Source organism: Erigeron canadensis, chromosome 5, assembly GCF_010389155.1.
Source record: "Erigeron canadensis isolate Cc75 chromosome 5, C_canadensis_v1, whole genome shotgun sequence".
Taxonomy (NCBI): Eukaryota; Viridiplantae; Streptophyta; class Magnoliopsida; order Asterales; family Asteraceae; genus Erigeron; species Erigeron canadensis.
The window spans coordinates 37,595,613-37,609,009 of record NC_057765.1 but is presented as its reverse complement, the minus strand read 5'-3'; the positions used below and the strand labels follow the sequence as shown (position 1 = coordinate 37,609,009).

The 13,397-nt window shown below is 33.4% G+C and overlaps 3 protein-coding genes across 3 annotated transcripts; all 3 read right to left on the bottom strand.

Annotated features, from left to right (window-relative positions):
* Positions 1 to 739: 739 nt before the first annotated feature.
* Positions 740 to 1,542, bottom strand: LOC122600893 (early light-induced protein 1, chloroplastic-like). The gene has a single exon (XM_043773671.1). It carries the CDS (start codon positions 1,446 to 1,448, stop codon positions 867 to 869), a length of 582 nt encoding a protein of 193 aa, XP_043629606.1. The 5' UTR covers positions 1,449 to 1,542; the 3' UTR covers positions 740 to 866.
* Positions 1,543 to 5,483: 3,941 nt separating this feature from the next.
* LOC122599801 (early light-induced protein 2, chloroplastic-like) lies at positions 5,484 to 6,315 on the bottom strand. The gene has a single exon (XM_043772386.1). It carries the CDS (start codon positions 6,200 to 6,202, stop codon positions 5,606 to 5,608), a length of 597 nt encoding a protein of 198 aa, XP_043628321.1. The 5' UTR covers positions 6,203 to 6,315; the 3' UTR covers positions 5,484 to 5,605.
* A 2,044-nt stretch (positions 6,316 to 8,359) lies between these two features.
* On the bottom strand, positions 8,360 to 13,285 carry LOC122600203. Its single transcript, XM_043772881.1, has 7 exons — positions 12,338 to 13,285; positions 12,048 to 12,194; positions 10,933 to 11,036; positions 10,441 to 10,786; positions 9,903 to 10,163; positions 9,050 to 9,150; positions 8,360 to 8,836 (listed from the first exon to the last, which is right to left on the bottom strand). Exons 1-7 carry the CDS (start codon positions 13,250 to 13,252, stop codon positions 8,380 to 8,382), a joined length of 2,331 nt encoding a protein of 776 aa, XP_043628816.1. The 5' UTR covers positions 13,253 to 13,285; the 3' UTR covers positions 8,360 to 8,379.
* Positions 13,286 to 13,397: the final 112 nt, after the last annotated feature.

The following is a 13,397-nucleotide window of genomic DNA, read 5'->3' as shown; positions in this document are numbered from 1 at the left end:
CACTCGCCGGAAAAAATGGTGATTCGCCGAAAAAAATGGTGTTTTGTTCTAAGGTCTCTAAGGAGGAGACCTGAAGCTAATAAAAATGGTTAAAAACAAGAGCAGAGAACCGTGATTTACTTAGTAACTAACTAAAACATAAAAAAGAACGAGAAAGATGATTAATCAAACCTCTATGGCATCAGATACTCCTGGAAGTGCTGATAAATCTCCACCAATAACTTTTAGCGTGAAATTAAGTTGTTTCTATGCAACAAGAAAACATGTAAAACAAATAAAATGTTAGGATTGTAGTTATATGATAATAGTCGGTGTATATTGAATGGTGAAGTATATTTTCTTTATAAATGGTCATTAAATTATAAGCAATAAATGCTCACAGATTTATAAGCGACACGAAAATTAAAAGAAATAAAAATGGTGTTTTGTTCAAAGCCCTCACAGCAGGATTGGTTAAAAACAAGAAAATTGCTTCAGGTGGTAATTTTTTTAATAAAAAAGAAATAAAAATTAAAATGGTAACCTGTAACTTGATGACTAACCGGTTGCTTACATTGCGTAACTCAAAAAACATAGTTAGTTACACTAGATAGCAAGTCGAGTAGATGGGTATATTACATAGCCTTTTGATAATAGTTGGTTACACTCTCATGTTTTTATCCTTTAAACATATGCTATAACTAAAAACAAATTCAGATTAAACTATGAAAGTTTGTAGCAAAGTCGGAAATGCTTATAATTATAATCAAACAAAAACTGTTATATACATCAAAATTGAATATGCATTGGGACAAAATCATACAACACCTTTAATTTCTACATCTATACTTCAATTCAGCTAGTGTTTGTCAAATTAAGTAACAAAATTACACAAGGGCACTTCCAGTAACAAACTCAGTGAAAGCCAAAGCAATCAGACCCAACATGGCGACACGTCCATTCAACAACTCGGCATCTGAAGTCATCACTCCGTTTGACTTGGCCTCGGCTCTCACCCCTTGAAACAACGGCACTAACGACGCCAACGTCAACACAACGCTTGTACCGACGAACACCGTTAGTCCTCCGTCAGATATCTGGGTAAAGAGATCTTGACCGTTGCTCAACTCCACAGCCATTGCGGAGACAAACCCAATCATAGCCAACCTTCCGTTTATTCTTTCGGGCACTGGTCCACTGAAGGCAAACAAGTCGTTAAACTTGGTGCTGACTTTTGGGACCTTAGGAGCTGGTGGTGGGAGTGGGGTTGATGGGTTTGATGATGATGATGATGATGTAATTATTGGTTTGGCAGAACCATCAGTAGTTGGGGTGGTTTTGCCATCTTGAGGGGAGGACATGCACCTGATGGTGTTTTTCCTGATACAACATTGTGAAGAAAAGTTGGTGGTTTTGTTGTTGAGGTTTAATGTGACTGGGGTTGCAATGAAAACTGATGTAGCAGCCATATTTGTATATGTTGGAAATGTGTGAATGATTTCAGAGAATGTGTTCTAGACTTATGTGTGCTAGGAAAATTATGTGTATCGAAGTATGGTTTAGTTGTGTTTGAGTGAGTGAGTATTTAGAAGAAAGGGTGGGTTAGTTATATAGGAGAGATATGAACACAAGGCAGTGGATAAATATTGGGCCACGTTAGTATGGTTTTAGGGCCGATTGACGTGGCTTTAGAACTAGTCAATAAATTTTAGTTGTGGTAAAAACTGGCTCATGTGTTTCATTAAATTGATTGTGGATTTGTGGACTTGTGGAGTTGTGGTTGGGTTGAAGTTGAAAGGTTATGGGCTCTTTTTTCAGGGTTGTTTTTGAACTAGCTTACAATATAAAACATTTGTTAGCATTTATAAGGTGCACGTCATAATTCCAGTTAAGTAAAAAGTGAGTGATGATATGAATGCCTGCCTGATTAACATAGGCCATACGGTGTTAACTAATCGTTGGTAAAGTTAGTTGGTTGGATTGGATCAATAATGTATTATCTTTTTTAATAATGTAAATTTGTTACTATTAGCTCTAGTACTTTGTAAGAGAACTTAATAATGAGAATTTATATAAAAATAATAAAAATATATAGTTGTGTTATATTACGCACCACGGACGGACTCGTCATCTTACATAGACACCTCTTATATTATACATTATTTAACAGTTTCTATTTATGACATTTTCAGGCTTAGATGTCATTTATAAAACCTATTCGCCAATTAAGTAGACCTCTACATGCGAAAAATGTTTGTATAAATTCATATCAAAATGTCGACTGAAAAACTAAAATGACTTAATTATATGTGGCATACGAGGTCCCAATAGGACGGCAACCTACAGGTCTTGTAAGTGGTTGCGGGATGAAACGAGATCTTTCGAGGACCTATACGCTATGTATGGACATCCTATACGTATGTTATATTACTAAAAGTGATTGATTAGATGGAAAGTGTGGAGGAATCCCACAAGTGTATATGGATTATACCAGTCAAATGGACGGTATATCGTAAGTATAAAATAATTACTAATTACCTATGAGTATTACTTTATCAAATGATAACTCAAAACTTATTTAAAACCAAGTAAATGTAATAAAAGATATTCGGATTCAACACTTTAAAGATGTTGATTGTATTAATTATTCATAAACTTTACAGTAAGACTAAAAGCCTTCTTAATAATGTATACTTGTATTATGTATGTATAATCTGAAAGGAACATGAAGTAAATTCTAGAGACAAAAAAAACAAAACAAAAAAAGAGAGATAAAAGCAAACGCAGAAGATTTATATCTAATATAAGAGCAGCTATCAAAATATGCATATTTTAACATTGATATTTTACAAAGATAAACTAAAATATAGAAAAGTATATATTACTATATAATCAAAATGTAAAATATTAAATATAATTGTCAATATAGTATAGTTTTATATTATATTAAAATAATATTTGATTATACAAAGATAATTAAATGCAAAGTGATAAGTTACAAAGAGTGAAATTTATATTATTGATGTTATTTAATTAGTTTTAGTACTCGATAAATATTAGCTTTGAAAACAACTATTAAATATATTTAAAAAAACGCATATGTAAAAATATAACATAGTGAATATCTATTATCAATATCAATATTATTATATTATATATTAGTATTAAATTAGAATTGTATGTTAATCTTTGCCTAACTAAACTATATCTTTACTTAACATGTTAAAATAAAAGTTATATAAAAATACGTATAGGCACATATATAAACATAATTGATATCCATTATTATTTAATATTAAAATATTAAGTATTATTATATCAAATTTTAAAATACCAAAAATAAGCAAAATTTGTTACAATTTTACCAATAAGCAAAAATCCTACATGTCATTTCAAAAATAGTGTCACATAAGCATTTTTATATCCTCTCTTAATTATATAGAGAGAAATCCCCCTCTAGCACAACACACAAATTACTTGAATGTTTAACACACCTTCTAATAGTTTGGTTGTAAATGCTTCTTTTTTACGACCATGGTACTCGCGTAATGCGGCGGCTGTGGTGGGGAAGACGGTCTAGTGGTGTCGGTGATGGTACTATTGGTGGTGGTGACGGTGTCAAATGGTATAAATTGATGGAATTGTGGTAATGAATATTTTTAGAAGATAAGGACTTAAAGTGTTAATTATTAAAATAAAAGTTTAGAGTGTAAATTATAATTCATTAAAGGCTAAACATAAAAAGTAAAGACAATTCTAGTAATTCAAAGGTAGAATTACCTAAAATAAAAATAAATCTTTTTCTTTATAAGAAATATAGATATATAGTTTATGGTAAAAGGGGCAAATGATTTTTTCGAAATTAAAATTTTATTACGAGTATAAATTTGTAATATCTTGGAAATTGTTGATCTTTGCCCTCTTTTTTATTTGTTTCTCATGAGTTTTTTTTTAATAACTTTGCACTTTATTAAATATTTTTATTATAAAAATTTTTATTACGAGTGTAAATTTTTAAAATTTTGGAAATCGTTAATCTGTGCCCTCTTTTTTATTTGTTTCTCATGAGGTTTATTAATTTTGATCTTTATTAAATCTTTTTTATTTGTTTCTCATGACCCACCAACATTGTTTCACCACACATTTTTACAAGATGCCTATAAACATGATAAAAAAATAATAATAATAATAATAAAAAGAAAAGAGAAGAAAAGATGCTCTTTCCATAGAATCATACCCTTTAGTCTAGAGGGCCACGTTTGTGAACTTTTAAGGTCTATTCACGTGGCTTTCAAATAAGCATATGAAATGTGCTTTCATTTATTGATTGTGGTACGCGGAACTTTCTAGGCTCCACAAATTTGGCGACAAATGGATCCACTTGTATCAAACATCAATGGTTTTTCAATTTTTTTTATCGTCTTTCGTGTTTAAAAAAAATTCTTATAACTGTTGTAAACATTATATATCTCTAAAATCTTTAATTTTATCTTATAAATCGTTAGAATCTTTAATTTTTCATTCAACTATACATATTATTATATATTCTTAGACTATTTTCAATGGGGTACCTTTAGGCGACCTTAGGTACCTTTAGATATTATTTGACGTTGATGCTTGTCTAAAACTAAGGATTTTTTAAAGATGTCTTTCTGACCTAACTTGTCCTTATTGTTTTAATTGGAGGTAAAATGATATGTATGTTGGAACCACGTTAGTGTGACCGTCACTGATCGTTGATCATTCATGATATGATAATTGAGGATAACTGAAATCCTTATGTCTAAGCAAATATATGATGAACGTATTTACTCTTAAAGACGTAATATATGGTTTTCCATTAGGTGATTTTAACTAAGAGGATTAATTGTGCACACATTAAACACCAAAGGGGGTTTAAAGTGTAAATATTTTCCTTATATATATAGAGAGAGAGTTATTAACCATAAGTTAAGGTTAATCTAATCACACACTAAACCCTAAATTCGTGAGTTTCTTCTCTCTAAATTTGTGCATCAAGTTACAGCCGAATTTCTTATCCTATTATTACTTTATCACCTTGTTTTGAAAATCCAAAATCAATGGCAACTATGTTGACTGCCCTTATATGTTCCATTTTGGATATTTTATCACTCAAATCGAATCATGTTTATTTAAACAATGTAAGGATATCTAAGAATGTTAGTATTGTTAGAGATAAAATAATTATATAATTTGAAGGATTTATAAGGATGTATAAGGATATATGTGAAGATATGAAGTGTAATCTCAAAAATGTACAATTATGAAAGTACTTAAATGATTATAAAAATATCCTTAAAAGTAATAGAGATGTTCTATTACTTTATGTCCTCGATGTCGAATAATGGTTAACTTGTACGAGTTACTTTCTTTAAACAATTTTTTGGAAAAAAATGAATGTTTTTTTTTAATTCGATCGATGACCACAACTTAAATCACATTGATTTCGTAAATGAGCCATCGGTTATACAAACAACACTAGATGATGACAAACAAATATATTCAAATTCATGCAAAACTGTTATATATACATCGAAATTGAACATACAACTGGGACATAATAATAAAACACCCCTTCTTTTCTATATCTATAATTCAAATAAAATTAAACAAGAGCACTGCCAGTAACAAACTCAGTAAAGGCCAGAGCAATCAAACCCAACATGGCAACACGTCCGTTCAACAACTCGGCATCTGAAGTCATCACTCCGTTTGACTTGGACTCGGCTCTCACCCCTTGAAACAACGGCACTAACGACGCCAATGTCAACACAACGCTTGTCCCAACAAACACCGTTAATCCTCCGTTAGATATCTGAGTAAACAGATCTTGACCACTGCTCAACTCCACAGCCATTGCAGACACGAACCCAATCATGGCTAACCTTCCGTTTATTCTTTCGGGCACTGGTCCACTGAAGGCAAACAAGTCGTTAAACTTGGTGCTGACTTTTGGGACCTTAGGAGCTGGCGGTGGTGGTGGGGGTGGGGTGGTCGAACTCATTGATGGTGGGTTCGGGGTGGATGATGATGACGTCATTGGTTTGGCAGAACCATCAGTAGTTGGGGTGCTTGAGCCATCTTGAGGTGAGGACATGCACCTAATGGTGTTTTTCTTGAAAAAACATTGTGAAGAAAAGTTGGTGTTTTTGGTAAGGTTTAATGTGACTGGGGTTGCAATGAAAACTGATGTAGCAGCCATTTATATGTGTATGTTGGATGGGTGTGAAAGATTTTGTTTTAAAAAAAAATGTTGTAGTACTAGGAAGAAGTTAATTGCTTGGTATTGTTGTTGTGTTGAGTGGATATTTGGTAGAAAGGATGGGTTGGTTAAATAGGAGAGGATGAAGACAAACGAGTGGATACTCATTGGGCCACGTTAGTGTACTTTCTGGGCCTGTTCACGTGGCTTTTAAAGTGGCCGTTGAAGAAAAGTTGTGGTGAAAACTGGCTCAATGTGTTCCATCGATTGTGGTTCGGTAGAATTTCGAAGATTCTAGGCTCTTTTGCGTGAGTTGAAGTTATTTCAAATTTGAGATGTATTATTAGTTTTTTAATTGGTTTTACAAACGTACTCGCAAGTATATGATTGGTTAGAGCACCCCGTATACCGTATTCTTCTGTATTGATTAATCAATACGGTGCACACCATTGCCGTATTGGGTTAGTATTCGCACGCGTATTGAGACTTCCGTGGTGATGAATACGGAGCGGCTGTGCATTTTTTTATTTTGTGTTTATTTTATAAATTATATTTGTAGTTTTATTTATTAAAAGTTTGAAAATAAATATGTTGAAGTGTATTGCAATGTATTGGGTATTGGGTATGAATTGAGAAAAATGTATTGGAAAAAAGTTTTGCTGATGTGACACTGTATTGGTTAGTATTGAGTAAGACCATTTGGGGTGTTCTTAGTAAATTTACATTTTGTGACATGATAAATGCACATTGATAAATGTCGGGTTTCATTTGTTTAGTCATATACGGAAGCTATGTTTGTTATAAGATTTTCTAAAAATTTTCAAAGAGTTATCTAGTTTTTTATTCTAAACTAAAAGTTTTGTTTGGATACAACTAGTTTTAGTTTGAAAGACTAAGCTCCAAAATAAGTAGCATTTTAGGAACTAGTTTTAGCTTTTCGATTAAGCTTTTAATTTTTAAAAGTTACACAAATACTTTTTGAAATTGCAGTTGCAAAAGTAAAAACTTCATTTAACAGCTTTGCTTACCAAAACTATATATAGCTTAAAGCTCCAACTAAAGCTACAGCTACAACTACATTGGCAAACATACTCGGAGTAGGTCAAAAATAAAAGCTCAAACATGAGGCTTCACCATTTTTGTTTGAAAGCAAACTTGGTAGGCAAATAACAAAAAAAAAAAAAGTTAAGGTGCTTACGGATCGACTAGTAACATAAAACTTAGATGGCAAAGAACAAAAGGTGCTTACGGACTAGTAATATAGATGTTAAAGTAATACTCCATGTATTTGAAGTTAAGCTAGAGACCGATTAAATCTATGAGCAAAAACACGTCTAAATCCATTTAGTTTTTTTTTTTTTTTTTTTAAATTAACTTTTATTCGCTTTAAATCGCCGACTCACCCCAAAATCGGATGAATCGGCCCTATATAGTACAAAAAAACTATATATTTACATTGAGAGATCAAAGCTAAAACTACTTCATTCTTGCCAAGTAAGAGAAACATACTTGACCCTATTCTTAAACCACAAATAACTCGTTGTTATGACGTCTTGGAACACCTTCTCAATGCAAACCGTTTTTTTTTCAAACCTTTTTTCATTTCTCGTTTTCCACAGGACCCAACATGAAACGAAACTGATACCTTTAAAAATCTCTTGCTTTTCGTCCTAGACCAACATGTCTATCAATCTCGAATAAATCCTTGGGGGAGAAGAAAAACAGTGGGCTAACCTTACACCATGTGCTAACCTTACAAAAAACCTATATAATCTCACAAAATCTCGAATAAATCCATTCAGTTTTGGAACTCTAAGATTCACCAGATCGGAAAAGTACTCCTTGCATCCGCTCTAATCTCACAAAATGTTATCAACTTATCATACAATCGCTATGTCTATAAAATGCACCAAAACGTATCTAACTTGTAAGGTTTTGTGGTGTCTTTGTAAAGTCAGCAAAAGTGACACTAATGGTAACATTGTATCATGATATATTTTATGTACAACACTAGCAAGTTTCAACGGGTTCCAAAGTATGACTCTAAGGTTGTGCATAGAACCTGCTGCACTGTCCTAAAGCCTCCCAACCATACTGGGACAAACATACGGAACTGTGTGAGAACAATGAAAGCAGTATCCAACATGAAGAAGGGAAAGATTGAGAAGTACGTATACTCACAAGGGCCTAAATTCAATGCCTTCTACAACAATGTCAAAATTATCCATGTATCTGTTAAATACAAACCTAAAATCCAGTCTAATAGCTCCATTAACCTCGTTTGAAACTTCACAAAGTTTGAATTCCATCCAACCATCCTTCCTTTGCTTCGGATGGCCTTTCAATATTCGTGTATCATGTGATCTTTGAAAGCTTTTCTCATCTTTGGGTCCAATAAATGGGGTATGGTGAGGTAGTGCGTAAAACATGAAAGTTCGTGAGCTATCTCCAAAACAATGACTCGCATTTAGCAAAAGATCACCAGTATGCCTCGGGTGATTTTCAGACCATTTGTATATAAAGTGACTTGAATAGTTTGTTTGATATGACAACAATTGGGAATTGATTTCACAAGCAATGCTAAAAAAATAACCTGTGTACTCATGTGCAATAGACGTAGCCACAAGTTTAAATCTGCAAAAGAGTTCGAAGAAAAAGACATTATGAGTTCATGTGTACGTGAATCATGATGGTTATGAATTATTTGAGAAAATCCTAGTTAGATGTCAACTTTAAGTAGAAAAAACTGCACGTAATGTGCATATGTTTTTCAACAAAAATGTGCATTGCATCGATACATCTAGCTAACATTTAATGTAATGGATATCAGAGATTCAGAGTCATAACCTCGATTCCAGTAAAGGCCTCCATTCCCATCCTTTCTCTCCCAAAAATGATGTTGCTGGTATCATAAGACGATTCTTCATACTTTTGTTGATAGAAAACCACTGTTCATTGGTAAATAATTTATATGGTTACGAAATTCAAATTCTGTTATCAATTAAATAGCTCCTATTTTTTGACATTCATCAGATTACTGACATTCATCATAGTTTAAGATGAATGTCATTGACAACTATGATGAAAATTAGTACTTCCATCTTAGTTCTTCCCAAACAACACCACCGCCACTGGAGCTGGATCGCCTCCTATCAAATCCAGACCACTCCCGAATTCGTTCAGCCTCCGACCCTTTTACAAATTTCCTTAAGGACTACATCCGGTAAAGGGCGAAAACCCATTTGGCTAAGGGTTACACCCCTACATTATCCACCGGAAAAAATGAAAATCAAATCCACCCGTGGTGGTGGCTGATGGGGGAAGATGGACGGTAGTGGTGGTGGTGGTGGGGAAGAAGGCCGGTAGTGGTGAGGAGGAAGCAAAACACGTAAAAACATGAAAATCAAATCTTTCCTACATTTCGCAAGATAAGATCCTTCCTACCATAACCTCCCCATATAAATATATCGTAAATGGAAGAATTAGTGACGTAGGAAAGGTCCAATTAAGAAAAAAATAGAGAGATGTGATTGGTTAATAACTTATTAAAGCAACCTCTTTTAGTATATAGAAGGATGGCTAACGACATGTATAAAGCAGGTTTGCTACAAGGCAATTAACCTCTTACTATGCATGTAATTTGCGATATATTTCTTGATTACCAAATAATAAGGAAAAAGAGGAATATATATGAACATACCATCGCATCATTCTCCATATCTCGTGGATTACGAGAATAGGTATTGTTTTGTACCATGCCATCATTATGAATGAGAAATCCTTTGCGAAAAAGAAAGTAAAGTTCCCTCTTGGTTGTGTGTTGTAGATGATCATCTTTTGACAACTTAACCAACTCCATATAGTCAGTTGGCAATTTTTGTTCCCAATCAATGTCTGAATTTGGTAAGGTCGTTAGTGTATCCACCTTATTGTTGTCTTCCTCATTTTCAAATCTTCTTATCTATAAATATAGATATGTAGCAAGGTTGATATCAATTGATGCATACTATATATAAGCAATAATAATAATACTTCCATTTTCTTAGGGTAGAAACAATTATAGATATTTGCTTAATAGGATAAAACAAGCTAGAAAAAAATGACAAGTAGATGTTTAAGTCTGAGATGAGGCTCACTCAAATATATGATATTATGAAGCTTAATACATGTATATTATATGCAATTCTTCTTATCCTAAGCTAAGAAATATTGAAAGTGTTAAAAAGATGATCACTTACTTGCTCCACTGGCCGAAATTCAATACCTTCAAAGTAAAAAGCGTTTACATCATCCTTATTATCGTCTGATGGGGTGAACTGAATCTTAAAATTATGTTCATTTTGGTAGCTAGTAAATTGATATAATTCAATTATCAACCATCCATCTCTCATATCCCCCTTGGATAAAGGCCAATATTGGGTCTCATCTTCCAACTTGTATTTGAAGGGTACAAATCCCCCCATATCCTTATACGCAGGATTGCTGACAAGGTTTACTGTGTAAGTAACATTTGGTGACATAAAAAGAGTCTTCACTTCTACTATGAAATCGTTGCACATATGACCCTTTAAGATATATGGAAATCTGCACATATTAGAAGCAATTTATGTACTTTAACATATCAAGATCCTTTTCTTTAGTAAACATAATGAAACATTTCATCCTGATGTGAATAAAGAAAAGGAAAATTTTAAGAAATGTAAATAATAAGAACTTAAGAAGTTACCAACCTTGAATTTTCTTTGGCTGTCTGATGAAACTTGTCAGCAGTTGTTATACATTTTATTGCAGATACAACTTCACTAAATTCTCCATACATATTTGTCGCTATCCACTGACCAAGAAACATATTTAATATACATTGTAGTATTAATAAAATCACATGATAAGAGAATGACAAATAACTTGGTGAATATAGTTACGAGCTAACGGACCCAGTTTATCATTGATATTGATAGATAGATAGATATGGATGAATAAACTGGGTGAATATTACATTACATGTAGATATAGATGATCAGGGACGCGCACATATGAATGGATACAATTTTATCCCCCATGAATCACCTGTTATCGCCCAAAATGATTATCTTTGAACTGATCTTTATTGCTATTCTGTTAAATTACTTAATGAAGTAAAAGTTAATTGGTGGCATGATTGTAAATTGCATGAGCTGTCTTGAGGGTCAAAGCTAGGACAAAATATGAATGAGATTGGTGGAGATATATAGATCCATAGTTGATAAGTTCTTTGGAGTCATATATCTTTATTAAATTATTTTTTATACGAAATTTATATTAGGCTCTGCTACTTCATAATGACATGTATGCTTGTCTTAAGTGTATTGATTCTAGCTGTGTTCTTAAGTGAATCGTACCTTTATAAAGATAAAACTAGATTTAACGCATCAATATGTGAGCAACTGAGCATGATCAAAGATTCTTAGGCAAAACATAAGTTGTTACTAACATGATACGAAGACAACGAAAGACCATGTTTACAAACCTTTGGTGCTCGCATGTACACATATATCTCAAAACCTAAGTTGTAGCTAACATGTAATTCAAAATGGAATTCAGGTGAATAAGTAGAAGAGCAGGTTGTGACCAGTTGGGTCCAAACCATGAAAAACGGATACTTATCTTAAGGCATGTGGGGATGAAGACGTGCTATGTTTTAGGATTTATTTTGTGTAGAGGCTAGCTCACTAACAAATAAAGTTTATGGTTATAAATTATTTTTCATAGATATAGATATGTGGGATCAGTGTATTTGGGTGGGTTTTGTTTCTCCTTAGCTATTGTTTTAACGCCTGAAATATATTTATAGAACAGTACTAATTACCGTTTTGCCATCATCAACAAGGATCCCTTTCAAAAAAAGCGTGTAAAGGTGACTTTGCGATACATAAGATAGAGGAGTTACTGCACCATCTGCAATCTTGATCAAATTTTCAAAATCCACTTTCTTTCCGAGATCTTCAAAAACCTCCTGCAAATGTATGTTATATATGATATGATTTGTGTGTAACATTTACTTAATTCCATCCATAATAATTGATAACATTATAATAAACTAATTAATATAAACTTGTAACATTAGCAGGTTTTGATAACAGAAAGACACTAGCTTACTTGTTGTTGAAGTGCAAACTCAAGTTGTTTCACAACCTCAGCCATCGTTGGCCTCTCTTCTCGAGCTTTTTTCACACATTGATAGGCAATGGCTGAAAAGGCTTTCAAGGAACCAGGATCCATTTGTTCTTTTAGAGCAGGAAAGATTATCCCATCTAAGGTATTCTCTTCGTAGCACCGTCTCCACTTGGGAACAAAAATATTAGTTAGCTCACCTTTGTGATTATACTCACAACACAATCTCCCACACAAAAGCTCAAAAAGCACGACTCCAAAAGAGTACACATCAGATTCTTTTGATAAAAAACCCATCTCCCAGTACAAGGGATCACAGTACCCAGGGGTACCAACGGCATTAGAAATAAGAACTGTTTGAGCTTGGTTAGCTGGGCCAGCTTTTGATAGCCCAAAGTCAGAAACTTTTGCCATCCAATTTTCATCAAGAAGGATGTTTCCACTTTTGATATCTCGATGGATAACTCTTTCTCGTGCTCCCCTCGGATCATGTAGGTAATCTAGGCCCCGTGCAGCCCCGACACATATCTTTAAGCGCTGGGTCCATGTAAGACTAGGCTTACTTAGATAGCGATCCAGACTTCCACGAGAAGCATACTCGTATCCCAGGATCATTTCATCACCCTCAATGCAATAATGCATGAGAGATATCAAGTTTTCATGTCTGTTTTTTGAAAGCATCATTACCTCCTTCCAAAACTCGGTATTCCCTTGACCCATTCTACGATCTAGCTTCTTAAAAGCGACCATGATTGGTCCCTCTGGGAGAGATACTTCTCCTTTGTAGACCCGTCCGAAACCACCAACCCCGATCACCTTGGCGGAATCAAAGTTGTTAGTGGCTGATAATATATCTTTCAATTGGATTTTGAGGTGGTCATATTCTCTGAGAAAAGACATATTTGCAAGTGAAGTGAGACTAGAATGATGAAAACAATTAAGTGATCGATAAAAAAGCTTGAATAAAGTTACAGGAGCTCCTAATGTTTTTAATTATCTATAATACTATATGAATCATTTTTTTATCTATACTTCTATATAAAAA